This window comes from Ctenopharyngodon idella, chromosome 7, assembly GCF_019924925.1.
Source record: "Ctenopharyngodon idella isolate HZGC_01 chromosome 7, HZGC01, whole genome shotgun sequence".
NCBI classification, from domain to species: Eukaryota; Metazoa; Chordata; class Actinopteri; order Cypriniformes; family Xenocyprididae; genus Ctenopharyngodon; species Ctenopharyngodon idella.
Window position 1 is genome coordinate 11,509,246 of NC_067226.1, and position 26,087 is coordinate 11,535,332.

The window sequence follows — 26,087 nt, forward strand, 5'->3', positions numbered from 1 at the left end:
TGCCAACTATATTAATATATAATAAATATTACAATCATATGGTTCAATATTGTGCACCACTGCTTTGTACTGAACAGGCTTTGATATGTCACTTTCATAGCCTGAAAAAATAATATTTTTGTTGTTCCACATTGTTTTCAGAACCTTGATTGACATTAATCCTGAGAGGGGCATAAAAGAAAGCCACGGGAAGGTGCAAAGCAAGAATAGCGGAAGGATGGTCAAAAAGAAGGCATCATCAGTGAATCCGCATTGAGTCTGCACACTCATGAAGAAGTTTAGTGACTTCAAGTGGAACATTGTCTGATCTTACACACACACTTACTTTCACTTACTTCACCACGACAGTCCTACGGTAAGGCAGTAGGAACTGGCAATACTTTGTAAAGTAGTGATGGGCGCTTTTGAAACAATTCTTCAAAACCTTTACGAATCCTTTGTTTCGAATAAGTGTTTCGGAGTGCGTATCAAACTGCCAACGTCACGAGATTTCAGTAAACGAGGCTTCGTTACGTCATTACTGTTTCAAAACATTTTGAAATTTTAATGGTTTACCACTGGCGAATCATATTGAACAAGTGTCTGTTTTTTACCTGATCTCTGATCAGTTTTATATATTTGTAGATGTCTCAATGAGACATTAATATAATTAAAAGGACTAATAGTTGATTCAATTGATTCAAAGCTTTGAAAAGCTTAGCTTCTCCCATCACTATCACAAAGTATTTTGACAGGAACAATACTATTTATACATGTGGCAAACAGGAAATAACCAACAAAGAAGCAGTTTGTACTCAGGAGAGGGCTCCCTCTGGTGGCTGGCTGAATGGGAGTCAGCCTCAGTTGTTACAATTGTGATGTAAAAGATGTTTGTAATGTACATCTAATTAGTGGAATTATTGAATAACTCACTGAATTGTAATAATTAAGTTAGATAATAAAAGACACTAGCAACTTTCTACATCTACAAAATCTACAATTACATTAAAAATTGATTTTTTGACATATTTGTTTCTTCTGAGAACATTTGTCTACTCTAAGCAGAGAGACTTGCATATTGAAGGGAATCACATGATATGCAACTTTCCCTTTAAGGTTTCTGATTATTTGAGTTAAAAGAGATTTCAAACAGAATGACAGCGAGTGGCCTTTATAGTAAGTGCTGCTGGGGTCACAGGTTGCCTTTTCTTCTAATCTGTCTTTTTCTGCGTTTTTTGTTATCTTTCTTACTCTGTCCTTCTCTCCCTCATGCCCTCTACTTCTTTGCCTCTTTTTCTTCCTCTCCTGCCCTCCTCTTCACAATAAACACAGCGAGTCGCAGAATGAAGCACACCAGAGCGTTGTGTGTGTTAAAAACGTTTCCCAATGGCAGCATCACAGTTTGTGTGAACTTTTCAAACGTCTCTGAATCTGGTGGAAGACCATCATGGCGCTCCTTGGCTTTGAACGGTTATTCTCCTGTGAATTCTCCTCTCCAAAGGGCCTCTGCCTTCAGAGGCTCACAGAGAAGAAAGGCCTCGAGCGACAGCTATCAGTACCCCCCACCCTCCTTTTCTTCATCATGCACACGCACACACACACACACACACACACACACACACACACACACACACACACACACACACACTGTGCCTCCCCCACAGTGTCTCTCATCAGAACAGGCTGTTAAAAAGCCCACTACTTTCATTATAAAGAGACCTTAAAAACAGAATAATACATTAAAAAGCTTAAACCATCAGATATAGCCTGCTACAGAAACAATAAGTAAGCTAAATAAAATATTAATTAGAATAATTGGATCAGAGAGCAGCAGCGTGTGAGAGAGTTACTGGAAATGGATGTTGCTGACGATGACAGTGTATCAGATCCATGTGGCAAGTCAAACCTAGAAGTCTATTTGATTTTAGCTTTCATCCTCCATTTCTCCATGTCTAATGCCTAGACTGCTGAAGCCTATTTACCTCTCATGGAGGAAAAACTTCACTGGAATTTCAGAGGATATGGGATGATGCTCCTAGTTACAGGCATTTATGGTCTGTAAAGATCTAATAATATACACAATCTGTAAATCTGTAAACTGTAAATGTTAGATTGAAGAATAAAGCTTTCAGGCCAATTATCACTTTCTTTGTGGATATTATTTAATCTATCTAGAATAATAAAACTCCAAAAGAGATAATTATTGAGAATAATTTATAATAGATAATAATTTGAAATAAAATTTTAAAATTACCGATAACTACTAACTGTCATTTTTTGACAGTTAGTAAAAGAAAGAGAGTTCTGTCATAATTTACTCACCTTCATATTGAATGAATTTCTTATTTTCTGTTGAACGATATTTTAAAGAATGTTGTTAACAAACTGTTTTAGTCACTATAGACCCTTTTCACATTTACGGGTTTCTCAGAAGCGGAAGTCATCATAGTTGGGTAAAATTCTATAGCAGTGAATGAGAGAATACATTAAATATATGTCATTTTAACTGTCACTCCCATAGCTGCTGTATTAGAAACACCCTCACAGCAGTGTTAACTAAGTTTTTGTAATTTGATGCAAAAGTAATATAATACTAAGTATATTGTTATAAATGTACATATGTTTTTTTTTTTAAATGAAAACATAAAAAACTTTGCAGGATTTACGATATTGATGACCGTTAAAACGCATCATCACAGTCCGTGAAAAGGGTCTATTGGCAAAAGAGAGAGAGAGAGAGAGAGAGAGAGAGAGAGAGAGAGAGCGAGAGCGAGAGAGAGATTTCACTAAATATCATTTGCATTCCACAGAAAAAGTAAAGTCATACAGATTTGGAAAGACATGAGAGTGAGTAAATGATGACAGAATTTTCTTTTTTGGGTGAACTAACCATTTGACTCATACATAATGTTATAAACAAACTTTGTCTATTTGATTTGTATGTTTCACAAAGAGCCATTCGGCAAGCGCATGTGTTACAACTATAAACATTGAGCTGATACAGAACCAGAAATGTTTTAATACCCTACCTACCAATCAGTCCACTGCGTCTCATGTGAAAATAAATTAGTCAGGGAGAGGGGGTCCCCAAACATTTACATTGAAAAATGGCAGGTGGCCTCCATTCATCTCAAATGATTATGCATTAATAAAAAAAATATATTATGCAGTTTGTACATGTCTACATTAAAATTCCTTGCAATTTTCACACTTGTATGCTGGAATACGGATATAGCAGAAAGAGTCATACAGTATTTCATTGCTGCAATGTCCAACTGTCCTTCACAACGATGAAAACGAGTCTTTGAACCCATCCTTGGCGATCTGGTTTGGTTCACTGTGTGCTGGCCAGATAAAAAGATAATCGTTTCCTTTGAGGAGGGCAGGGGATGAGACCAAATATTTCAATTGAACCCAGGCTGCAGCAAGAGGAAGCAGTTACCCACCATTGGAATGAGACTTTCACATGGTGTTTGTGATTGTATGTTCTTATGTGGATGTCTCGGTCTCTTTATCATGGCTAAATTAGGTGAAATCTGACACGGGTTTGCAGTAAGCTTAGAGGGATAGTTCACAAATAAATAAATAAATAAATAAATAAATAATAAAAATGAAAATTCAGTCATCATTTACTCAGCCTCATGTTGTTTCAAATCTGTATGACTTTCTTTCTTCCACGGAAATGTGAATTTGATGAAAGTGAATGTGGGCTGAGGCTGTCAAGCTCCAAAAATATTAAAAAAAAAAAAGCACCATGAAAGTGGTCTATGCCTTGTGTGCTATATTTAATCTCTTCTGAAGTCAAACGATAGTTTCGTGTGAAGAACAGACTGATGTTTAAGTTATCATTCACTGATAATTTTCATGGTATCCTCCACTGTAATTCTCAAATAAATTACTGTAGATCCACAGCGTTAAGATTGGTGGTTCTAAACTTTTTTTTATTTCAAGGGCCCCCATTGTCCACAACATCCAGAAGTTGTTTGTGATTTACTCTATAAGGATTAAGGATTTTTTTTTAATCACAAATTACTAACAAAAAATATTCAGGAGTTTCAAAAAAAATGTATAGGCTTTATAAAAATGCCCATGGAGTTATAAGATGTTATTAATTTACTTTTCAGTTCTAGAAATCACTCTTTTAAAATTAGGCTACCACCTCATATATTTATCAAGACCTTAGGAACCTTGGTTCTTAAGAAGAAGAAAAAAAAAATGTGAATGAAAATAAGAACTATCTTGATTTTTGGTTGTTTTAGCTTATTTTATTGCTTGTTTTGTCTTATTTTAAATCATTTTAAGTCATCTTGAGGCCCCCTTGGAAGTTTGCTGAGGCCCCACTGGGTCCTGGTTAAGAATCACACTGTATGGGATGCATTGCATTAGGTCTGATGTCAATGACAACCAATGACATTTGCCATGAAATGCCATCGGTGCACCATTTTTGTCATCCATACAACTTCTGTAGACCATTTTACAATTATTGTGGAGAGGAAGTTCAGTCAATAATAATTTAAATTTCAGTCTGATCCTCATACAAAGCTACTGTGTGGCTTCTGAAGACTATAGTGCAGTCCTGAAAGTCCTGAAACAGCTTTCTTACAGCTTCAATAATACAGCATGGGGCTAACAATGCCAAAGTCACGGGTTCGATTCCCAGGAAATGCATGAACTCATAATGTCAGCTAAATGCATCAAATTAACCAAATCCCCATCCACTTTGATTTGATGGAAAATATGGTATTTTTTCCCTTCGTAAATTCACCTTCTGTGTTTTACTGATTAAATATAAAAATAAAAAAATAAAGTCATACAGGTTTGAGTAAATGACAATCATATAATATGAGATAACAATCCCATTGTACTAGCTTTGAGATGTAGATGGATGTCCAAATGCTATATGCGAGCCATGGTGAAAAAACCTTACATGACTTGATTTTGTTGTTCAATTGTCGTATTCTACATTCGACTGCTTCTGCGTTTAGCCTCAGTGGCCACTGCAACATCTGGTGCAGCACAGTGTGAGGAAATTGTGAGAAAATTAAACACAAAATTAATCTTGATTGATATAAAATATTGATATGATCCACTCAGGAAATTAAAGCTTCTGAAACTCATTACTAAAATGGTATATTGTGTTAATATAATATACTAAAATGTTAATATATAGAATATACTATATTATAATATAATAGAATTAGCTGTTCAGTTTGCTATAGGAGAATACAATATCGGAAACCTACAGATTATTTTAGTAGCATTGAAATACTGCTATAGTCTTTATGAATATTTTGAATTATCTTTTTATTTTTATGTTTTCTGTTTTAATTTTAGTTAAAGTTTTAGTAATTTTGTTGTGTTTTTCATTTTTATTTGTTTTAAATATGTCTATGCAATTTTCATTATATCTATGTAGTATTTTAAGTTTTTTAATATTTTATTTCAGTTAATGTTTATTTAACAAAAAAGTTTTTTTATGGTTTTAGTTTTAGTTACTTATAATAACCCTGGCACTGCTATTTTAACAGAAATAGGTAGATAGCTACTCAATGAAAATTCATTAACGCTCTATTAACTTTAGACACTATGATGGCCTGATGTAATGGAGGAAAGTTAATTTTGTTCATGGCATGGGTAAGGAATGGAGTGTTGCTATAATGAATCACTTTGAGTGTTTAATCCACTATCATTTGATTGGAAACAAGTTAAAGATAGCTTCTCCTGCTGGAGCAGAGTACCATGTTTGGGAGCCAAGGTAAACTAAAACTTCACAGAGCAGAGCTCTAAGATTTCATGTCAGCAGAGACAGATAATGCACCTCGGGTGCACCTGATGAAGGAGTCTGTCTCTATGCGGGCTTAAGAGTACCAGACACAGACAGTTACCGTCCTAAGCAGAACCAGGACCCTAGCTTTAACCTGCCATGCTAAAACAAATCGCTATAAATCTAAAGCCAAGCTGAGCAGACCCACAGTTACCTCAGGCTGGACTTTAAGACTTCAAAGAACACCTGGCCAAGAATCCTAGAAATCCAAATTTTATTTCGTTCACTTATGGAACATGTCCAACATACAAAATTAGGGCTAGTGTCAATCCCAATCACAGAATTGCTATTAGCCGTGTTTACACACATACGTGGAAAATAGAAAGCAAGTGCTACACCACACAAATACATTCTAGCAAATCAAATTACTCACAGCACCAGTTCTTAAGAAACCAGCTGAGTAAACAGTGCAAATGGGTTTCACAGTTTAGGCAGTTATGAGAGATGATTGCATATATTCTGGTGCGTCAGTGTAACTGATACATAATTTTGCCGTGTCATGCTTCTGCGTCCCTTTAATGTTCAAAGTTGAGGGAAAATCAAGACCAGCCCTGTGTTAGATATTAACGGTAAAATGAATCACCAGAACAAATGTGATGATTGTCCCCAAGGGCTTGTGGCTGCTTTGATGAGAAATCCATTCAAAGCAAGACACTGAAAGTCATTGGCTTGATGGAGAAAATTAAACTGACCCACCTCACTGTGCTCTTGTGCTTTAAGATCCATCTCTTCATCAAAGTTTGGCCGATACAGTCATCAAATTCCATTAGTTTTCCCATAAGTGTAGCTCCATGTTCCCACTGCACATTTTTAAACCTGGAATATGATTCAAAGAATTAAGACCATTTCTGCTATTATAGAATGACCTGCATATTGAGAGGATGACTGCCATTAGAGCAAGTCAGATGTTGTGAAAGACAGTTATTTTAGTATTTATTATATATATATTTTCAGTTTTCATTTTATGAAATTATATTTTCAGTTATATTTTTCTTTTTAAATATTTCAATTTCTCTTTATTTTTATTTCAGTTTTTGTCATTTTAGTTCTTCAACTTATTTCAGTTAGTTGCCAAGGCAGTGTTTAAGTTTTTCATCTAATATTTACATTTTATTCCAGCTTTATTTCAATTAGCAAAAACAATTTTTATTAGTTTTAGTTTACAATAACAACACTGGTGGGAGAGAGTGATAATGTCTTCATGTACATATTTAACAGCTGTTGGTTTTACACAAAGTTACACAATGCATATTTTATAAGATGAGCAAAGGGAACATCAATGCCATGGTTTTTAAAATAAGACTTTTTACAATGACGGATTCATTTCTAATGGTGATGTCTGTAATATTACTAATAATTATTCAAGGGATTCAAAGCAAGCCTGAGCCAGTGTGAAATGGCATTACAAAACGTATGTGATGGAAAAGAAGATTAAGTCCAACATGTGTATTCAAACAGGGATAGTTCCCCTCAGATTTAAGGCCTGTTGCAAATAGACACAGCATAGCTTATATAGCCATTAAATCAGTGTGTGTGCGTGTGGCTTTATATGAGAGATAAGAGCAAAAGCTACAGTATATGAGACGAGATGAGTTAAATCACATCACAGACTGCCTGGAGAACAGCCCGAGGGAGTTCCAGTTTAGCAATAATGGCAGCTTTTGGAAAGCCTAAGCCATACCAAACAAGGATAGATTGAGGGTCATGGGTGATTTTATACACAAAATGCAAATTTAAATGAAGTTAGAGTTTAAATATTTCAGCTAAATGTCAACAGATATGACTTCATTAAGTAAACTAAAAAAAATAGAGCATTATTTTTTAAATCATATATGACTTTATTGTAATCCCAAAGTTCTGGATGCATTTATGTTTCTTTACCTATCTTATTTCAAACTTAAACACCATGTACTGGCTTTGGAAATGGAATCTCTTGAGCTCTCATGAGCTTAAAAAATATGTTGTAATTGCTAGGATAAGGCAAAGTGCTGTATGGTTTATTTACATCCCTTGTATGTAATTTAGATGGAAAAACTTGAGTAATAACTTTTAGTTATTTTTGGGACATAAAATAGAATGGGGACTTTCTAGAAATGCATGCATAGTCTGCCATACTAAAGACAGTGAGATGCAAACAGTGACATGTCCACACCAAATCTGTGACTACGATGCCACGTTATTCCTACTGTAGTACATAGTGTAATTTTGTTAAGCTGTTTTTGTTTGTTGCTCTTTGCAACAGATAATACATATATTATGGAACAACACTATGAAGTGAACAAATGTTTGCACTTTCGGTGTCACATCATAAAAAAGCTCTTACCTGTTTAGGATTTTGCGTTGCATCGCTGTTGTTCTGAATGTTTAGCAATGGTGCCTCTTAGCGGTATAACGTTTGTTGGTGTTTAGTTGCATTTTTACCCCGGTCGATTTTTTTCCTCGTGTTATTTATTTGTTTATTTATTTATTTATTTTTAAATTCACTCTGTTATTTTGTATGTAACTACTTGTGTTTGGAGCTCCAGTCAGTTTATTGTCAAATTAGGACATAAATATGATCTCTTGGTGTAAAATGTAGTTCACACCACCGAACACTAGGCGCCGCTGTTTAAATTCTGTAGCTCCCTAAGAGGCGCTCTGAAGTCTTTCCCGACGCAAAACAAAGAGAGCAGACTGGTCAAGCACTGAGCTGACTGAACCACCGGCTTAACTTTAAATTATGGGCAAAAAGCACAAGAAACACAAATCAGAGAAGCACACACACGACGGTAGGTTACTCACGATTCATTAATCAGCCTGGAGAATATATTTTTTTTCTGTAAGCTGAAAGCCTGTTTTAAATTACATTATTAACTCACATGAACTATAAAGCAGCACTCAGCATCTGATGCTGTCAGTGGATGAGTAGCAGCCTGATGTCTGATGAACATAATGTGGTGTTAATGCAGTAAATGTTCCGATTTGAGTCGGTTTATATAGAATAATGTGTGTTCTTTCAGTAGCTTATTTAAAGGTTACCGTACCGAGCTGATTTGGTTGTTTTGCTCCGGAATACTAGCAGCTGTTGCTCAAAACATCAGAATAACCAAGGCGGTATCAGAATAGTTTAGAATAGTCAGAGTTAGTTTTAGATTCTTTTTTCCATAAATGTCTTCAATCTAATCTCTGCTAGAACCAGAAGTAAGTGCATTAGGCTTCAGTAATTTTGAATTATGTAGGTTTAGAAGATACTTCATTACATGACATGACACATTGTGTGGTTTATGAGAAGTTTAATTAAAATTATACTACTTTTATACTATATAAAAGTATAATTCTTCTCAAAAGATGCAGCTATTTATTAGTGATAACAATGACACAAAATAATATATTAAGGTTTTCTGTATTAATTAGGTTTTTAGCATAGGACCTTATGGTCACACTGGGAGTTAGATTGGATGTATCAGGTGTTCAAAGTAGTAAACTAATTTGTGTTTCTGGCATTGAAGAGTTCACTGAGCGTCCTCTGAAGCTGGTGTTAAAAGTGGCGGGGAATGAGGTCACCACAGGCAGCCCTAGCCTCGAGAGTGTTTATGATGACCAGGTAGATTACGACAAACACAAAGACAAGAAAAAGAAGAAGAAAAAGAAGGACGAGAAGGACAGGGCCAGTCCTCCAGTGTCGCCGGATGAAAAAAAGAAAAAGGTGAGATATGACTACTGTTTTTGTGTGTGTGTGTGTGTGTGTGTGCTTTTCTTGTGTTGTTTATGCACTTACTACATCCTAGGTAATGAATGTGTCTTATAGGTGACCAAAAAAAGGAAGGGTCCAGACTCCGTGGATCCAGACTGGGATGAACAGAGCAGAACTCCTGCTCGCTCCGATGTTTCCCAGGACAAGCCCCTCACCCCCTCACTTGCAAAAATGGAAGGTAAAGCAGTGCACCTTCTCAGGGTTTAGGCTTAATCTATTTTTGATGCTATTGTTTTGAGGGATTGTGTGCTTGTGCTGATTATCTGTTGATTATGGCTTTTGTAATTCCTCAGAAAAAGAGCAGACGCCTCTACAGGAGGCCTTGAGTCAGCTCATCCGACAACTCCAGAGGTAGGACTAACATAACTAACCTGAGGACAACCTGTTTAGACAGGTTGTGGATTCATATATAACTAATGTACATTACTGTTCAAAGATTTTTTTATGTTTTTGAAAGAATTGCATTAATATGCTCACCAAGGCTGCATTAAAGGGTTAGTTCACCCAAAAATGAAAATTCTGTCATTAATTACTCAACCTCATGTTGTTCTAAACCAGTAAGACTTTCGTTCATCTTCAGAACACAAATGAAGATCTTTTTAACGTAATCAGAGAGATTTCTGTTCCTCCATAGACAGCTACGCGACTACCACTGACGCTTCAAAAAGTTCATAAAGAAATTGTAAAACTAATCCATATGAATTTAGTCAAAATATTCTGAAGAGACTCGATCGCTTTTTATGATGAACAGATTTAATTTAGGCTTTTACTCACATGTATACATTGATCAGCGAACATAAACAGAAGCTCAACCGAACCTGATTGATGCACAAGAGTGAACCTCATTGGTTACGCAGCATGTTTGAGTTTCCGGAAGAGGTTTGTTCTTGTGCGTCATTCAGGTTCAGTCAGATTAGTTTTTGAAGCGTTAAAGTGGTCGTTGCAAAGGCAGTCAATGGATGGACAGAAATCTCTCAGATTTCATTAAAAAGGACTTCATTTGTGTTCCGAAGATTAACTAAAGTCTTACGAGTTTGGAACGACATGAGGGTGAGCAATTAATAACATAAGTTTCATTTTGGGTTGAACTAACCCTTTAATTTTATTAAAAAAAAAAAAAAAAAAAAAAAAACAATAAAAAATGAAATATTGTGAAATATTATTATTATTATAATTTAAAATAACACCTTTTGTTTTATATATACTTATTCCCATGAAGGCAAAACTAAATTTTCAGCATCTTCAGTGTCACATGATCCTTCAGAAATCATTCTGATTTGCTGCTCAAGCACTTCTGCTTAATATATATATATATATATATATATATATTTTTTTTTTTTTTGGAAACCACGATACATTTTTCAAAAGTTCAAAAGAACAGCATTTGTTTGAAATGGAAGTCTTTTGTAGTATTATACTTTTATTTACTGTCACTTTTGATTAATTTAATATGTCCTTGCTGAATAAATATTAATAAGTATTAATTTCTTACAAATAAAACTTAAAACTTATTGACACCAAACTAGCAAACACCAAACAAAATATATAAATTCACTGCTGATCTTGAATAAACTCTTCTCTGAGGCTTATACAAAATTACAAATGACCTGATTCTGCATCAGTATTGTCAGTCTGAGTATCCTATTAGATCTGTGTTTTGGGTCTTATATTCCTGTTGTGTATTATCATAATCATGTCTATAATTACTGTGAATGAGAGCTGAATGCTGCTGTTTACTGCAGGAAGGACCCTAGTGCATTCTTCTCATTCCCTGTGACGGACCTGATCGCCCCAGGATACTCTCTCATTATAAAGAGACCCATGGACTTCAGCACTATGAAGGAGAAAGTGAAGAAGGAGCAATACCAGTCACTTGAGGAACTCAAGGTAATATGATCATCATCACAGCTGTAACTAGTCGTAGTTAGAGCTGGCACTAAGGTGCAGTAAGCAATTTCAGAGAAACGCTGTTGAAAATTAGTTTAAAGGGTAAAAGGGAGAGTTCACCCAAAAATGAAATTTCTGTCATTAAGTACTCAACCTCATGTTGTTACAAACCTGAAAGACCTTCGTTCATCTTCGGAACACAAATTAAGATATTTTTGATGAAATCCGAGAGGTTTTTTATCTCCCATAGAAAGCAAAGAAATTACCAAATTCAAGGTCCAGAGAAGTAGTAAAGACATCGTTAAAATAAAGTCGATATGTTTTGTTTTGTTTTTGCGCACAAAAAGTATTCCCGTCGCTTCATAAAATTAATGTTGAACCACTGTAGTCACGTTGACTATTTTAACAATGTCTTTACTACTACACTGGACCTTGAATTTGGTAATTTTGTTGCTTTCTATGGGAGATAAAAAACCTCTCGAATTTCATCAAAAATATCTTAATTTATGTTCTGAAGAAGAATGAAGGTCTTACGGGTTTGGAATGACATGAGGGTGAGTAATTAATGAGATAAATTTAATTTTTTGGTGAACTAACCCTTTAAATCAACACCGATACAAACAAATTTGTGAATATTTGCTACATGTCTGTTTTGCGTATGTGATGGGAAAAAAAAGGGTTTTACATAGTCTTGGCTGTGTAAAAAGGAGAAAAAACAAAGTGGATCGGGCTGACCCATCGACCACCAAAGCTCTTTTGTAGCCGTGGTGGGGGAGGAGAGAGAGTACGCAAGCGGGACATTTGTAGAAAGAGAGATGGCTCATATATTACCATAGAGGAGAACTTCAGAGGAATATAACTATAAAAAGAAGGGTTACTTACGATCAGGTCATTTAGACCTGGAGAGCTGATGCTGTACTGTTCTCCCCACAGCTGGATTTCAGAGTGATGTGTGAGAACGCTATGATCTACAACAAACCAGAGACGATTTACTACAAAGCAGCAAAGAAACTCCTCCACTCTGGCATGAAGATCCTGAGCACAGTGAGTGGAAAAAACAGGAAAATTGTATTGGAACTTGTATTACATTTAGAGATGTAGTTACATTTAGAGGTATAGTTGGTGAAACCAAATTTATTCTCAATTTTCTGTTTTCACACCAGAGGGCGCTGATGTGCCTTGTACAATATGATCTTATTGTTAGTATTGTTGTAGGAAAGGGTTGTTCAGTTATACCTGTTCAAATCTATCAAAGCAGGAAAGTTGCACATATGAAAATTAACTTTTTGTGTGCGTTTAGGAGAGACTGGACAGTTTAAAGCAGAGCATAGAGTTCATGGCTGGCCTGCAGACATCCAGCAGTCATTCAGCAGAGGATGGAGACGAGGATGGCGGGACGTCTGACCCTGCCAAAGAGAGCTCATCTGTCATGGACACAAGTGACAACTCACAATCACCCCGTGTAGGCAATAAAGATACTGCAAGGTATGAATCGCATTAATTTTAAAAAAAATTTTTTTTTTTTTTACTTCTTTTCTATTACTAGTTTGTCTAGAATAAAGGCCGGTTAACACAAAGAACAAAAACTAAAACTATATTAGCCTCCACACCAGCTGCAATTGCGCACTGCAGTTATGTTCTTGCAGAGTGCGCTTTAAAGTCAATGGATTTTAATTGCCTGTCAAAAATTTTTTAAAAATTCTCAGCAGATCTCGCAATGTTGTTCTTCTGTGTTGTTATCCTTATGATTGTGGTGTGAACTCAATTATTCTCTTATTAATATAACAGTCTTTAAAACTTTATAGGTTTAGTTAATGTTCTTAGTGTGAATAGGCCTTAATCCTCCCTGGCCATCAAAGGTATTTTCAGTTGGGAGTTGGGAGAAACTTCCTTTCAGTTAGTCTGATCCTGATGTTGCTTTGAAAATGAACAAATCTGTTTCCTTTTTTTCAGAATAACTCTTAAAATAATGGTTCATATTAATCACAGGCAAGATATGAATTACCTGCCAACTGCCAAATGGGAGTAAAATTGCTTGCAGGTTTTTCGCCAGTTGGCAGGTTACTTCTACATAATGCATGGTTTAAGACCGAAAGTCTGACCGCTGCTGATCTAAGTGACGTGAGCAAATCAAAGACACACGCAACATGTAAAAAAAAAAAAATCTGTCTCAACTTGTGCGTTTTACGACAGCCTTTACCTCAGTAACATACGCGTTCTAGATAAACCCCTGAGGGTGTGGTTTCTTTTTCTCCAGAACTCCACATTGAGGCACATATATAAAATATTCAGTTTTGAAAAATAATACAAAATAAAATTGTATCCATAAAATATGTGTGGCTAGAAATAGTTAGAAAGTTAATACCAGACCTTAATCACGGCGATGAATTGGCTGCCGTTAAACTAAAATTGATTCCAGTCCTGATATCTTGTCTGACTGGAAAAAAGAGTGTGACTGTACTTAAATGGGTGATATGGTCAGTAAAATGATTCAAATTGATAATGAAACGCTTCTTTTCTCCATGTTGTTGTTTTTTTTTTTTTTTTTTTTTTCTCTAACTGTGCAGCTATTCACATTGGCTTTAGCTGCATTCAGGGCTTCTGCTGCTGTACTGAAGCCGGTGAGACATTCCAAGGTGTAGGCAGGGTGTTCGCTGTCTTTCTTTATTTTACTCTCTCTTTTTGTTGCTTGCTTACGTAAATTGGCTTGGCTGCTGCAGTGGGCAAGAGACTTGGAATGCTTAAACATGTTGTGACTTGTAGGCCATTTGTAGCACATGAGATACACACAGACACTCACTTTGTAGCTTTTCAGAGAAGATAAATCATCTTCCTGCACTCTACTCTGCAGGATCGGGTAGAGGCTTGAGAACAGGCCCACAAGAACCACACATTGATCTAGTATGGCATTATTCATAATTTATCCAATCATTGCTCTGACATCAGAGTTCATTAGGAGTTTCAGGAATGATATGCCTCATATGTGGGTATTTTTTTACTCCAAAGGGGGAGTGTTAGGCCGGTTTCACACCGCATGCGTCAGCAGAGCGTAAACAGCGCGCATTTTTTTCGGTGCCCATGTTAACAGATGAGAACATTCACACCACACGCAGAGACTGCGCGGCAGCGTGTAGCAGAAGCAGCAGTGCCGCGATCGTTTTGGCGCTGGGTCTATTTTTGCTGCGCTGCTAACGCTCAATTAAAGTGAAAGCACACTTCTGATAGATAAAATAAATATAATTTCACACAAAAAGTGCTCAAAATGCACAGAATAAGCATATCTAGTGTGTTTTAACAAGAATTGGAGTATGTCAGGAAAGAAAATTGATATTAAAAAATATTTATAGAAGATTTACTCATTTAAACTTGTTTTTAATTATTCAGTTTGAGTTAAAGTATGGTGTATTATAAAAAACTAAAGTAAACTAGCCAGAAAACATGATATATAAACATTATTTTAGTTATTACACAGACCGCTATATAGGCTCTAGCATACCCAAATCAAACCCGAGTTTGCGGACTTTTTTCGCAGAGTTTGCTGTCTTCTAAACATGTGCATGCAGCAGATGATGTAAAACACAAAGCTTATCTCATTCGTGTGCATCAATGGTTAACACAAGGCTTTTATTTATTTATTTTTATTTATTTTACGTTTGTATGTGAGTGTTTTACACCTCCCCATGTTAACAAACTTTGAGCTTATAAACTACTTAACAACTTATAAAAACAAATTTATAGTTGTCTTTGTAAAGAAATGCTCACTTTATATGCAGCTTGGAGCCGCTGCTGTGACGCTGTACAAACGCTTCCAGTGTGAATACTTGCAGCTGCATTTCACGCTCACACACTGCTAAAGCGACGCTCATGCGCCGCTGACGCTTGCGGTGTGAAACCGGCCTTACTGATGACATATACATCTAGAATTGCATCAGTGTTTGAAATGTTTGTGTAACAGGGACAGTAAGGATGATGCTCAGAAGAACCAAGCAGAGAAAGACCTGGAGGAGATCAAGAAGATTGTTGAGGAGTCTGGAGGGAAACTCTCAAACAGAAGTCTGCAGTGTGAGGTATGAGTACAACACCAGAGAAGATGAACCATGTGTTGTTGTACAGCACTCACATGCGAGATCATTCACTCAGCGTGTCAGATAACAGCTGATGAATGGTCTCTTTTCTTTTCTGAGCAGCTGGAGTTTGAGAGAAGGACGTCTGATGGCTCAACCACCCTGGGAATCCTGAACCCCGCTGACCTGAGCGCTGGAGGTTTGTGTCAATTATTGTTAAAGAAATCAAGCAAATGTTCGACGTATGAACAAAATGTGTACAGTTTATTATGCTTCCACACTAGATCCAGGATACTGCCCAGTCAAATTGGGCATGATGGGAGGTCGATTGCAGACTGGAATAAACACCCTTCAGGGTTTCAAAGAGGACAAGAGAAACATGGTCACTCCAGGTAATATATATATATATATATATATATATATATATATAATATATATATTCACTCTTCACTCATTTTCCCACTACTTGAATCTCACTTGGTATCAGTCTCAACCGCTCCGTTAAAGCCAGTACTCTTATTCATTATCCTGGAAAAATGACTTAATGAATAAAATGTCTCTATTAGCAATGAGCTTCACTCTGTGGTCATACCTTCAGTCATGCGGAGAAGATCATGGGAAGGGTGTGCTATAATCTCTGTTTGAATACCTAGTGTTCAGCCGCCAAAGGAATGTAATATTATGTGCCAGAAAAATCCAATTGTTCCCGCTGTCAATAAGAAAAAAATCACTGCCGATTCCGAATCAGTGGGCTGTAGTTTCTACTCATCTGTATTTTATTTTATCCGTCAGTTGTGGTGCTTGCTAAGTTGAGTATTGCTATTCATATTTTAAACCCTCAATATTAAAATTTAGGACTTCTTGTCCCTCACTCTGACATGAATGATACCTCAAATTGTGAGAAGTAGACAGAGAAATATCATAGCCTTCCATTTAAGGTGCCAGGGATTTGGTAAACAGCCACACAGCACTGCTCAGGTAACCACTTGCAGCATCCTAGTGAGGTTTTTCATGGGCATTTCTAACTTTAAAAATGTTTGTATTTTGTAAATATAAACGAATTTTGATTTTGATGGCTGCAACACACTCCAGAAAAATTGTGACAGAGGCACTGTCACATCACCTTTTCTTTTAAATAACTTTTTAACATTTGGGAATTGAGGATACTAATTGTTGCAGTTTTGCATGTGTAATTTTTGCCCAGTCTCACCTGATTCAAGACAACAAGCAAATGTTCAATGAACAATGTTCAATTCAACTTTTCATGATAGGCCATACATTTTCAATAGGAGACAGATCTGGACTGCAGGCAGGCCAGTCAAGCACATCCCTTCTACGGTGTAGAGTGTCTACGAAACCACACTGTTCTAGCATGTGCAGAATGTAGCCTGAATGTCTTGCTTCCCAGGAAAGATGTAATCTTGATGGCGCTATATGTCCCTGTACAATCCCAATATACGCCTCCACATCAGTAATTCCCTCACACATATGTCACCCATGCCGTTTGCACTGATGCATGGGGATAACATGAAAAATGTTTGCTTTTGCACCTGTCTCTGATGAAAGTCTGGATGGTCCCTTTTGTCTTTGGGACTGAGAACTCAATGTCTGTCTTTCCCAAAAACATGCTGAAACGTGAAACTCGTCTGACCACAGCACACATTTCCACTGTCTTTTGGAGCATCTGAGATGAGCTCTGACCCAGAAAACTCTGCAGCATCTCTGCATTGAACAGATGTATAGCTTTCTCCTTCAGTAACAGAGTTTCAAGTTGAATTTCTTGATGCAGCAGCACACTGTGTTAAGTGACAACGTTTTTCCAAAGTAATCCCGAGCCCACGTGGCTATTTTTTAACACAGCTGCATGATGGTTTCTCATGCAGTGCCATCTGAGGGATCGAAGGTCACGCACATTCAAGAGAGGTTCTGCCTTGCCCTACACAGATTTCTCTTTATTCCCTGAATCTTTTCACAATATTATGTATGGTAAATGGTGAAAGACAATTCTCTCATGAAATTTGGCACAAAGTGGTGAGCCATGACCCATCTTTGCTCGCAAAGACTTGAGATGCTCCTTTTATACCCAGTAAAAAAAAACACAATACCCTCACTTATTACCAATTTGCCTGCTAGTTGTGGATTGTTTCAAAACAGCCTGGATAGTCTATCTTTTTTGGAGTGTGTTGCAGCCATCAAAATCAAAATTAGTGTATTTACAAAATACAATTACCAGTAATTTGGTAATTTCTTTGTACTTTTGTCAAGATTAAAGAGAATTAACAAATCAGATTCTTGATTTTTTTTTCATTTTACAAAATGTCCTAACATTTCTGGAATTGGGGTTGTACTCCCCCTGGTTCTTATCCAGGGGGCCTCAAGGTGACTTAAAATGATTAAAAAAAATAAGACAAAAAAAGCATTAAAATAAGCTAAAACAACTAAAAATCAAGATATTTATTATTTTACCCCCTCAACAACTGTTTCATTTAAAGAACCAGGCTTTTCACAGTCTTGGAAAACCTTGATAGATGAGGTAGCCTAATTTTAAAAGAAGTTGAAATGACCTGGAGAAGTGATGTAAATGAAGAAAATCTTAAAAGTGCATGACCATTGTTGTAGTTGTACCAAGCTCTAAAATATTTTATCAGGTAGAAATTGTGAGTAAAAAAACATTTGTAAAAATTCTCAGTCCTTATCCAGTAAATCACAAACGATCGGAAGAATTCGCTGGTTAAAAAGAGTGGGAAGCCTGAAGTACATTCAGCTACTAAAACTTATGAAATTTTAATTGTAATTGTTTGTTACTTTTAATTGATGGAAATTAATAGTACCCATAGATTTAAAATAAGTTTAAGAAACCAGTCAAGGAGTAGTGTGCCTTCAAATACTGAATACTGACAATGGAGTCAAAAAGGTTGAGACTTACCGTTTTAGACTGTTTTGTCCTTCCTGTCAGTCTAACTGCTGGCTTTGGCAGTTACTTCTTGAAACATTTTAAAAATATATAACTACGATTACTAGAATCAGTCTGCGTTCCATAAATAATGTGTTAAAGTCCCCACATGCCTCTCTTTTGCAGTTTCCTATATGAATTACGGCCCATTCAGCTCATATGCTCCTACATATGACTCCAGTTTTGCCAATATCAGCAAAGAGGACTCCGATCTTATTTACTCCTTCTATGGAGAGGACAGCAGTCAGCCAGAATCCGAAAGGTGTGTGTATGCATGGAATCAGACCTATAAAGAAATATAATTCTGAATTGGTTTAGATGATTAAGCAGCAGCCATCTACTCTTTAAAACTGTTTTGAGCAGTAACCTACATGCATTTGTGTGGTTCTGCAATTCTGCTCTTCTGCAGAACATTACTCATTAAAAAGATTTAAAAAGCCTGATTCACACCCTTCCACCACTCCCTTTTCATTTCACAATTATAATTTGGTTGTGTGTATGTGTAGCATTACAGATTACCTTGCTAAATCCGAGGAGCACATGAGCAGGTTAGCAGATAATATCTTGGATGCTTTGACCAGGGGGGAGCACTCGAAACAACTGAAAGAGACAGAAACTGTAAGATCTCACTACATGCTCTTTAGTCAAAATTTACTGGCATATTTAATCCATGAAGTACCACTAAGTTTATATCTGTTTGAGTTTTTTTTTTTTTTTTTTTTTTTTTTTTAACTGGGCAGCTTGCTCTTGACTATTATTTCTGGTTTTGATAGGATAATTTTTGTTTTCCTCAGGATAATCTGCCCACAGAGGAGCCTGCAGAGAAAGTAGACACAACAGATGATGCTGAGGTAAAACTCTTTCATATCGTCAGAATAAGATTAAAATGTCTACAAGTTCATACTAGAGTACAACTCACATGAGTGGAAGTGAAGATACAGACCTGGTATTTAAAGGCAGCGTCAGGACCGCAGACTCTGCTCTGCAGCAGCTGTGTCAACAACACCAACCAACTTTCACACACTAATAGAAAGAATATTTGCCCAGACACACACAAACATGCTCTCCCCCTGTCGTTTTTTGACTTCCTCCTGCGCTTAGACTAATGTATGTGTGTGAGGGTGCTGTAGACGTAGAAGGAAAGGTAAGCATGGGTCGTCTATGAACATACTGCAGCTTTAGTCCGTGTGGAGTGACGTCTTTGACTGTGGTTCAGCTAGCATACCTTAGCAGGGTGGTGCTACTGTTCAACACTGTTTTTAGCAGTCTAAATAGCTAGTGGATAATTCAGTTTTATCCCAAGACCGTTGGGTTGAAGGAGAACAACAAGCATTTACCTAGTGATTCCCAACACCGTGTACTACTTACACCTGAGGGGATATATAGGCACATGGAAGGAATTTGATTGTGCTTTGCAGAAATAAGCAGATAAATAAGTAATATGGCTGTCAGTATAATAAAATAAATTGTGAATAAATGCTATAATTTTTTTTTTTCTTTAACACTACCTTTCAAAAGTTTGGTGTCACTGTTATTTTAAAGAAATGATAGTAAAAAAACATAGTGTTACAAAAACCTAAGAAGAATTCTGGAAAATAAATAAATAAACTATCATTTCCACAACAATATTAAGCAGCACAACCATTTTCAATGTTTATAATGATTAAAAAATAATGTTTTTGAGCACCAAATCAGCGTATTAGAATTATTTATGAAGGATCATGTGATTTCTGGAGTAATAATGCTGAAAATTCAGGAATAAATGACATTTTAAAGTATATTAAAAATAAAAAAAGATATTTTAAATTCAAATAGTATTTTACTGTATTACTGTTTTCTATCTTTATCTTTAATAAGGTTGTGTAAGAGACTTCTTTTTAAAAAACATTTTAAAGAATCTTCCCGACCCCAAACTTTTGAATGGTAGTGTATACACACACACGTAGTCCAATAAAAATAAAAAAGTGACACAATTTGACTTGATGTTTGCACTGAGCTGCTGTACAAGTCCTCTGACTGTCTCTTCTTTAATTTTTCCAACACCTTTCTGGCCTGGTGTCAGTCCATGCCCGTTTTTCACATCTTCATGCATGTCTCTGTAGGTTGTTGCGTCAGATCCCAGCAGTGGTGATAGTGTGACGCCTCTCAGTTCTGTGGGTTTGAATCCTGACCTGCTTCCTGAGAGCTTCGACTCAGAAGGTGAGAATCTCTTGTTTCTGAAAGTTTAGTTTAAAATATGAATCATAAATTCTGTTTAGTCATTTTAGATGTGATCAGACCCTATGAAAATCCAGGCTCCAGGCTTTTCCAGTTTATTAATGAACTGTTACCTTCTCGAGAACTGATTATGATCCTCCTCCCTCAGTAGTGGAATGTAACGCAACGCATCAGTAACATGCCTGAGCCCTTTTCCCATCTATTTAATAACAGACTGATTTATCTCTGAAAAAAATCCTCTTCCTCCCTTAGAAGCAGAGCATTTCCAACAGAAGTTGGATGAGACGACCATGTTGCTGAGGGAGCTGCAGCAGGTTCAGAAAGAGAGACTGAGCGCCAAACAGCCGCCAAACATCATCTGCCTGCTGGTTCCTACAGCTAAAGAGCTACAGCTTGGTACGCACAAACACACAATATGACCTGTGATGACAGGTTCACTGCTCTTACTCTTTCAGATAGTACTAGGCAAGCACTCACATTATTCCTAGGGTGACCAGATTTCTCATGGTGGAATACGGGACGGGTGAGCAAGGGATGGGCAATATGACCATTAAATGAGAAATTTTATTTCATTTTTATATATATATATATATATAGGCTATAATTATTTTGTTCCTTAAAAAAATAAAATAAATTTACAAACAAATACGATAGAGATACAAATTACTCTCTTTTTTTCAGATACAGTAGGTTTATTTACTATGTATACATTTATTTAACATCATTTGTTGTTTGATTAACATTAATGACAAATATTAAATTAGGCTACTGTCCATTTAAGACTGAATTTATAGATGTAATATTTAATATACTGGTACATATCCAGTTTTCACCCAGCTGTTTACGTCCACTTAAGCCATAGCCGACTGTATTTACATGAGATACTCCACAAGATGGACATTTTAACAATTATGTGTGCATTTGACCATTCGGATGCAAGGAGAACTTAACGCGCGCTATCTGGGAGAACTGGGATCGTGCGCAAGGCAAAGAGAGAGTGCTTCTGGTGTGTCATTCAGCACGATTCCGCCTATCCCGCCTTCACTAACAGCAAGTTAATCAATAACGAATTGTGATTAGATGGTAATTTTGTTCTACGACGAATTGATTGGGCTGTTCTCACTTGACAGACACTACTACTAGTCTACTACTCGTTCTATGATTACCCAGTCGTAAAGAAATTTTAGGAAACATGAAATACGGGACAAAACATGATTTTTTTTTTTTTTTTTTTTTCTTAATAAGTCAGGACACTAAAAATAGAGCTGAAATACAGGACTGTCTGGGGAAAAACAGGACGTCTGGTCACCCTAATTCCTTTCTCATGAGTTTTTAGTTTTTCCTTATTCACAGAGTTTTAGTGAGTCATTCTTGTTGCACATTAACAGACCCGTGGGTTTCAGCAGCTGTTTAAAAGCAGATATACTTTGCAGTTTTGATAACTTCTAACCACCACCATTCTCATTGCAGCGGAGAAAGTTACAGGTAACCTGGCCCATTTGACCAGTCAGGTGACCCCTGGTGACGTGTGCAGTCTTTACGGTATCAGAAAAGCCATGGGTATCTCACTACCCAACGATACCACACAGGATACGTTCACACACCTGACCACAGGTAAAAAAACAAACCAAAAAAAAATAATAATAATTTAGCACAAACAAGAAATATTCATCAGATTGGACTTTTGTTTTGTTTGTGAAGTGACTGTTGATGACCATGCTTAAGAAACTTCATCTACTCATAAACTGACATTAACAGGATAATGAGGGTAGGTGTTTTCTGTGTTTCAGTGGGAGATATAATTGAAACCATGGAGGGAGTGTGTTGAGATTCTCCATCACTGCAGTCTCAGTCTGCTTATTCCAGATCATCCCGCAATGGTGCTGTTTCTGATTTACTTTTCATTAAATAAACATCCTTTTTTTTTAAGCATTTGTGTATTTCCATTCTTAAGTTACAAAAATTGAACATTAGCAAGTGACTTAAAACAGCTTATTTAAAGGGAAAATTCACCCAAAAATGAAAATGTTAATTTACTCACCTTCACTTTCTGGTTGTTCCAGACCCTAAGACCTTTGATCATCTTCAGAACACGAATGAAAATATTTTTAACATTTTCTCATCTCTTTTTGTCCAACCATTAAGTCTGTGCATCAAAAAGATATTGTGAAAGTAATCCATAAGAATCGAGCGGTGTACTCCGTCTTCTGAAGAGCAGATTTATTTATTCACATTAACAATGTTCAATCAATGCACATACATAGAGCACATCAAATATGCTAAACGGAAGCTTGAATGTGCTTGTGTGATGTGCTCTGTGTATGTGCGGTGAACAATAATACATGAATAAAAGCCTAAATTAAATCTGTTCATCATATAAAGTGATCATGTCTCTTCAGAAGACTTGAATTAAATCGCTCAAATCATAAGGATAATGTCTGTTTGTTTTTTTTTGTATGCATTCTGGTTGCATGGACTTGTGAAACTATTAAAAATATTCACAAAATTTAATGGACGTCTTGTGTGTTTGGAATAACACGAGGGTGAGTAAATGATGACTGTCAGCGAATAGCATTTGTAAATATCTGAATAAAATTTTAAACGGTTTAAAAATTCTAGCTATAACCTGAGAGTGTTTCATAGCGGCAGTTGTGCTCTCTGCTAGATCAAATCCTATCATGCTTTGGGAGAATTAAGAGTAAACCTCAAAGGAAATGAAACCAAGACCTCTGAATGTTATATCATGTAGCCACTGATGCTTTGATTTGAAGCCAAAATAAAGGTTTATGTTGTTTACAAAGAATCATGGGTAATTCTAATCAGCCTTCATATTTGGCAATGTCAGATATAACTTCAATGACAAACATTTGCAAATGCACGTTTTAAATTAAAAGCAATATTCTAAGTCCATCCATTGGGAAATAATGTTTGTTCATGTTTAGTAATGCCCTCTTGAGAGTTGCTACTGTGGTAAGGCAACAAATCATTTATCTGTTATAAATCAGAATTATACAGTGCAGAATGTCTAATCAGAATTCTAATCAGCCTTCATATTTGGCAATGTCAGATATAACTTCAATGACAAACATTTGCAAATGCACGTTTTAAATTAAAAGCAATATTCTAAGTCCATCCATTGGGAAATAATGTTTGTTCATGTTTAGTAATGCCCTCTTGAGAGTTGCTACTGTGGTAAGGCAACAAATCATTTATCTGTTATAAATCAGAATTATACAGTGCAGAATGTCTTGTGTGATTATGACCTACAGGTACGAGTTTCTCACAACAATTTGTCAAAATGCGACACAGGACGCACATTAAGTGTAAAATGATTTATTCTGTAACAATGCATACAAAACGGAGGAGGACAGCAGGTGTGTTCCTCACAAACATTGCGGTACAGAAAGGCAGCACAATCTCAAACCATGTAAATTCAGTCACACTGTAACACTCACTGTGTGCTGAAAACCCAGAGAGGCACATAGGAATTGCAATCTAAATTTAACGTTTATGCCAATGGCTTCATTAGACACAAATACTTCACACTTTCACTAAGTATTCTCACAGAACAGAAGCAGAGACCATTTGAGCAAATCAATTTACTGCGATGTGAGCTAAGATGCACGACTACATCCATCCAGTGCGTCGTCAATTTACAACTTCAGATGAGAGAAGCCACAGAGCTATTTGGTCAAGATCTCAGACAGATTATGGGAAATCGATGAAAGTACATTTTCACTTTAAGATCATTGAATTTCAGTCATTTACATTTTCCCCCCAGTATATGTAAACATTCCTTAATAGTTTTCATCTGTAGCATATTATGAAGCTAAGGAAGGCCCATCTCCAACATCCACAATCTCAACTCAAAGGCAACAGCAAATCAACACTGCATGTCAAAATTTGGCATTCAAAACACTTGGCAGTTGTTTTTAAAGAAAAACAAACAAACAAAAAAGCATCCACAGTATGTAGATTCAAGCAAGAATAGGCATCCACCACTTTGCTGGTCCAAAAGTTTACAGAAAGATTGATAATAAAGGACACATTCGTTCAAATGACTAAAGAAATTCTAGATATTTTCACATCTGCTTGTCTGTGAAGGGTTTGTGTGGGTCAGGTGTTCCCTCTTCTGACCAGCTCAGTCATCCCAAATCAGTCTAAATCCAACAGGATCAAGGCCACTCTGACAGCAGTACCCAGAAAGTCTGAGAGCAATACTGAGAACCAGTATTTTTTTTTCTCTGCGAACTCAGATACCCACTGTCTGTGGTCTGTGTCCCATAAGAGGATCATGTGAGATGTGTGTATGTATATGTTGCTGCATATCTGAGAGTTTCAGGCCTCCAAATGCTGCCAAAACAAACTCTAACATGTCAAAATCAGAAAAAAAGTGCAGTTCTTTAGACATGCTCTAAAGAAACATCCAGTAGCAATAAAACATTCTTGAAAGAAAACAAAGAGATCACATATAGGTCCGGAGTCTGTGTGTGTGAAGCTGTCAGCGGCAGAGGATTCAGTCTCAGCTCAGACCGATGCCCTGCTGTTTGCTGGAATCTGTGCACACAAAAAAGGTTTTCAGCTCTCCTTTGCCCTTCACATTGATCAGGCCACGACACTCACATAAGTAGCCTAGCGTCTGCAGGACATCTGACGTCTCCTCTGTCACCTGCAACACAAACACATAGCAAAAACTGAATGAGGACAAATCTCTTAGCTACTTTGAAAATCTAGAAATGAGAAGAGAATTATCATCGCAGCGGATCTTGAGACGTAAAGCACTATAAGAGTGATTCAATTCCTACCTGTATTTTACCCAGCTCTCCAGTGCTTTCCATACGACTGGCCACATTCACAGTGTTTCCCCAGATATCATACTGTGGTTTCCTGGCTCCAATCACCCCAGCAATCACTGGGCCGTGGTTTATACCTGCACAAACACACACGCAGATCAATGAAAAAAAACTCTAAACATGACATTTACATGATATCTGCATTTGAATTTATGCTTAAAGCTGCTGTCTGTAACTTTTTTTGGTTATATATGATCCAAAATCAATTTCTGAGCATGTACATAACCAGCCAGTGTTCAAAACTATCTCCTTACCTTAGCCCGATTCACAACGGTAAGCTTGTAATAATGTTTTATAATTCAGGTGGTACTGGTGGGTTTCCGCGGGAAATTCGAGCATGTCGCCGTTTGTCTTTGCGTCACGTCTGTATACATAGAGAACGAGTCCCAGCTAGTACCCAGACAGCAACACAGTCTGGCCCAGATCCGGCCCACATCTGGTGGATTATACGTGGACCAGATGTGGGCCGGATCTGTGCCGATACTATGTTGCTGTCAGGATAGGCTATATCGCATGTGAGGCGGATCACTTATAGCCTTTTCTCACAGCAGCTGCAATAATTAAACTTATCATTTTG

At 36.7% G+C, this 26,087-nt stretch overlaps 2 protein-coding genes and 1 long non-coding RNA gene across 9 annotated transcripts in view; 1 reads left to right on the forward strand and 2 right to left on the reverse strand.

Annotated features, from left to right (window-relative positions):
- Positions 1-6,122: 6,122 nt before the first annotated feature.
- LOC127515183 (uncharacterized) lies at positions 6,123-8,260 on the reverse strand. Its single transcript, XR_007930781.1, has 3 exons — positions 8,127-8,260; positions 6,500-6,619; positions 6,123-6,354 (listed from the first exon to the last, which is right to left on the reverse strand). It is a non-coding gene; the product is annotated as an uncharacterized LOC127515183 (long non-coding RNA).
- Positions 8,261-8,407: 147 nt separating this feature from the next.
- On the forward strand, positions 8,408-22,586 carry brd7 (bromodomain containing 7). The gene is made up of 17 exons (XM_051898534.1): positions 8,408-8,571; positions 9,292-9,488; positions 9,591-9,714; positions 9,830-9,887; positions 11,279-11,423; positions 12,357-12,467; positions 12,724-12,908; positions 15,379-15,490; positions 15,611-15,686; positions 15,772-15,879; positions 18,567-18,702; positions 18,947-19,058; positions 19,235-19,291; positions 20,543-20,639; positions 20,910-21,053; positions 22,128-22,271; positions 22,448-22,586. The coding sequence occupies exons 1-17, from the start codon at positions 8,523-8,525 to the stop codon at positions 22,483-22,485; spliced, it is 1,893 nt and encodes a 630-aa protein (XP_051754494.1). The 5' UTR covers positions 8,408-8,522; the 3' UTR covers positions 22,486-22,586.
- A 1,388-nt stretch (positions 22,587-23,974) lies between these two features.
- Positions 23,975-26,087, reverse strand: part of adcy7 (adenylate cyclase 7) — a 51,862-nt gene continuing 49,749 nt past the window's right edge. For all 7 annotated transcript variants that reach the window (XM_051898528.1, XM_051898532.1, XM_051898527.1 and 4 more), the window contains 2 exons: positions 25,463-25,587; positions 23,975-25,326 (listed from right to left, as the gene is read on the reverse strand). In XM_051898528.1, the coding sequence (XP_051754488.1) occupies positions 25,180-25,326; positions 25,463-25,587 (272 nt within the window). In that variant the 3' untranslated portion in view covers positions 23,975-25,179. The remainder of the gene's footprint in view (positions 25,327-25,462; positions 25,588-26,087) is intronic.

Bases quoted from the DNA above. Each gene is read 5' to 3' on its own strand.
- brd7 (XM_051898534.1), top strand. From the start codon at position 8,523: ATGGGCAAAAAGCACAAGAAACACAAATCAGAGAAGCACACACACGAC. The intron at 11,424-12,356 runs GTAATATGATCA...TTCTCCCCACAG, and splicing joins AGTCACTTGAGGAACTCAAG to CTGGATTTCAGAGTGATGTG. The intron at 18,703-18,946 runs GTGTGTGTATGC...GTGTATGTGTAG, and splicing joins AGTCAGCCAGAATCCGAAAG to CATTACAGATTACCTTGCTA.